We start from the raw sequence: 2097 nt of genomic DNA, 5'->3' as shown, positions 1-2097 counted from the left end.
TGGGTGCTGGTCTGGCCGGCGACGCGCGTGCCCTGTGGCCAAACACTGCCCGGAGTGAGAGCAAACTACCAGCGCAGTGGGGCCGGCGCGAGTGTGTGCGTGTGCGTGTGTGTGCGCGCGAGCGCGGGGGGGTGGGGTGGGGGATCAACTGCTTCACACTTCTCAACACTGCACTGAAGAGGAAGAGAGAGAGAGGGAGGGAGAGACAGGAGACGCACAGATTGCCCCCAAGATCTCCCAAGGCTACCGTCCCACAGATTATAGAACAGAGCCCCAAAAATCGAAACAGAGGAACCGGACAGCGATTGAACATGGACGAAGGAATTCCTCATTTGCAAGAGAGACAGTTACTGGAACACAGAGATTTTATAGGGTAAGGTGCAGCACCGTTGCGAATATCTGCCTGGGCTCCGGTTTGATTTTTTTTTTTTTTTCCTCCAGAAAGTGGTATGGAGCGGGTTAGGGCAGAGCCCCTGCCAATGGGTGCCTGATGCTGATTTATGTTTTGTAGATTGGACTATTCCTCTTTGTATATGTGTAAACCCAAAAGGAGCATGAAGCGAGACGACAGCAAGGTAAGTGTAAGTTTCCGATGTTTCCCATACCCTGCCGGATAGTTAATTAGGGCCATTGATTTCGAAATGAAGCTCTGCCCGAAAATATATTCCAGTCCCGGAGCTTCTCCAATTGTGAATTTTAAGTGGCTTACTGGATACTCTCAGGGGGATATTAAACATCATACCTGAATTTAAATTGCAGTTCAAAACAGTCCAGAGTAAAGAGGTTTCCTGGGCATAGTTTATAACATAGTATGGGGGGGGTGGTTACAGCTACTGAGTCAATGTTTAGCTTACTGTTTTTTTCTTTTCCACTGCTCACGTATTAAGGATACCTACAAATTACCGCACAGATTAATAGAAAAGAAAAGAAGAGACCGAATTAATGAATGCATTGCACAACTGAAAGATTTACTGCCTGAACATCTGAAATTGACAGTAAGATGCACATTTTCATTCTTTGATGCTCTCCAATGGCGTTTTAATAGCCTGGTAGGACTCCCAGAGATACAGGGATAAATGTAAATATTAGAGGCCTGACTTACAACTTGTGCTATGATGTACAGAGTTTCCCACGGATTTAGAATGGGGCAAGACATCATTTAGGACCTGCCTTGAGGAAAGCTCAAGAAGTGTTAAGAATAGTAGTTCTTTCAGGGTGTTTGCCTGAGTTGCTGTGCTCAATGGAGAGCCAATCAAGCCTGTTTCTAAGTAACCAAGCACCCCTTTTCTTTTGCACACTGCAGACTCTTGGGCATCTGGAGAAAGCAGTAGTCTTGGAATTAACTTTGAAACACTTAAAAGCTTTAACAGCCTTAACCGAGCAGCAGCATCAGAAGATAATTGCTTTACAGAATGGTAAGTCAGTTCAGGGCAGCTCATAAGGTGGCAGTGTGGTAAGATTCCCCCCTTCTCCGGGCTCACTCTCACTTGTGAAAATTGCGTATACTTTCCGTTCACTGGAGAATGCCCATTTCCCGAAGCATTCAAGAGGCTGCGGGGACTCAGGGGAATCAGATTTTTATTTAAAGTGGCGGTTGCGCCCTCTCCACTTCGGATTTTCAGCGGGGAGGAGAGCGCCCCCCTCCCCGCGCGGCTCCCTGACCCCGCCACCCCCTTTCTCTCGGCAACCGGTGGATTATATCACTGGAATACTGAGGAAAAACCGAGAGCACTTTAGTCAGTGCAGGGCCCACGTGATAAGCAGATGTTTTAACGTCGGTATTTTTCTTCTCGCCTCCATTTCTCTGCCCCCCGCCCCCACCCCGTTCGCCCCAGGGGAGCGATCGCTGAAGTCGCCCATTCAGTCTGACTTGGATGCTTTCCATTCGGGATTTCAAACATGCGCCAAAGAAGTCTTGCAGTACCTCGCCCGGTTTGAGAGCTGGACACCCAGGGAGCCGCGGTGTGTCCAGCTGATCAACCACTTGCACGCCGTCGCCACCCAGTTCTTGCCCACCCCCCAGCTGTTGACTCAACAGGTCCCTCTGAGCAAAGGCGGTGGCGCCGCCCCGGCCGCCGCCCCCGTGGGGTCCCTGGA

At 49.9% G+C, this 2097-nt stretch overlaps 1 protein-coding gene across 1 annotated transcript; it reads left to right on the top strand.

The window, feature by feature from the left end:
* Positions 1-29: 29 nt before the first annotated feature.
* Bhlhe41 (basic helix-loop-helix family member e41) lies at positions 30-2095 on the top strand (the record flags this gene model as incomplete). Its single annotated transcript, XM_010616100.3, has 5 exons — positions 30-373; positions 512-575; positions 888-995; positions 1304-1415; positions 1836-2095. Coding segments are annotated over exons 1-5 (606 nt in total), but the record flags the coding sequence as incomplete, so codon positions are not given.
* Positions 2096-2097: the final 2 nt, after the last annotated feature.

The sequence above is a fragment of the Fukomys damarensis genome, unplaced genomic scaffold, assembly GCF_012274545.1.
Source record: "Fukomys damarensis isolate Sample0158 unplaced genomic scaffold, DMR_v1.0_HiC HiC_scaffold_19, whole genome shotgun sequence".
NCBI lineage: Eukaryota > Metazoa > Chordata > Mammalia > Rodentia > Bathyergidae > Fukomys > Fukomys damarensis.
This window is presented reverse-complemented; position numbering and strand designations above follow the sequence as displayed.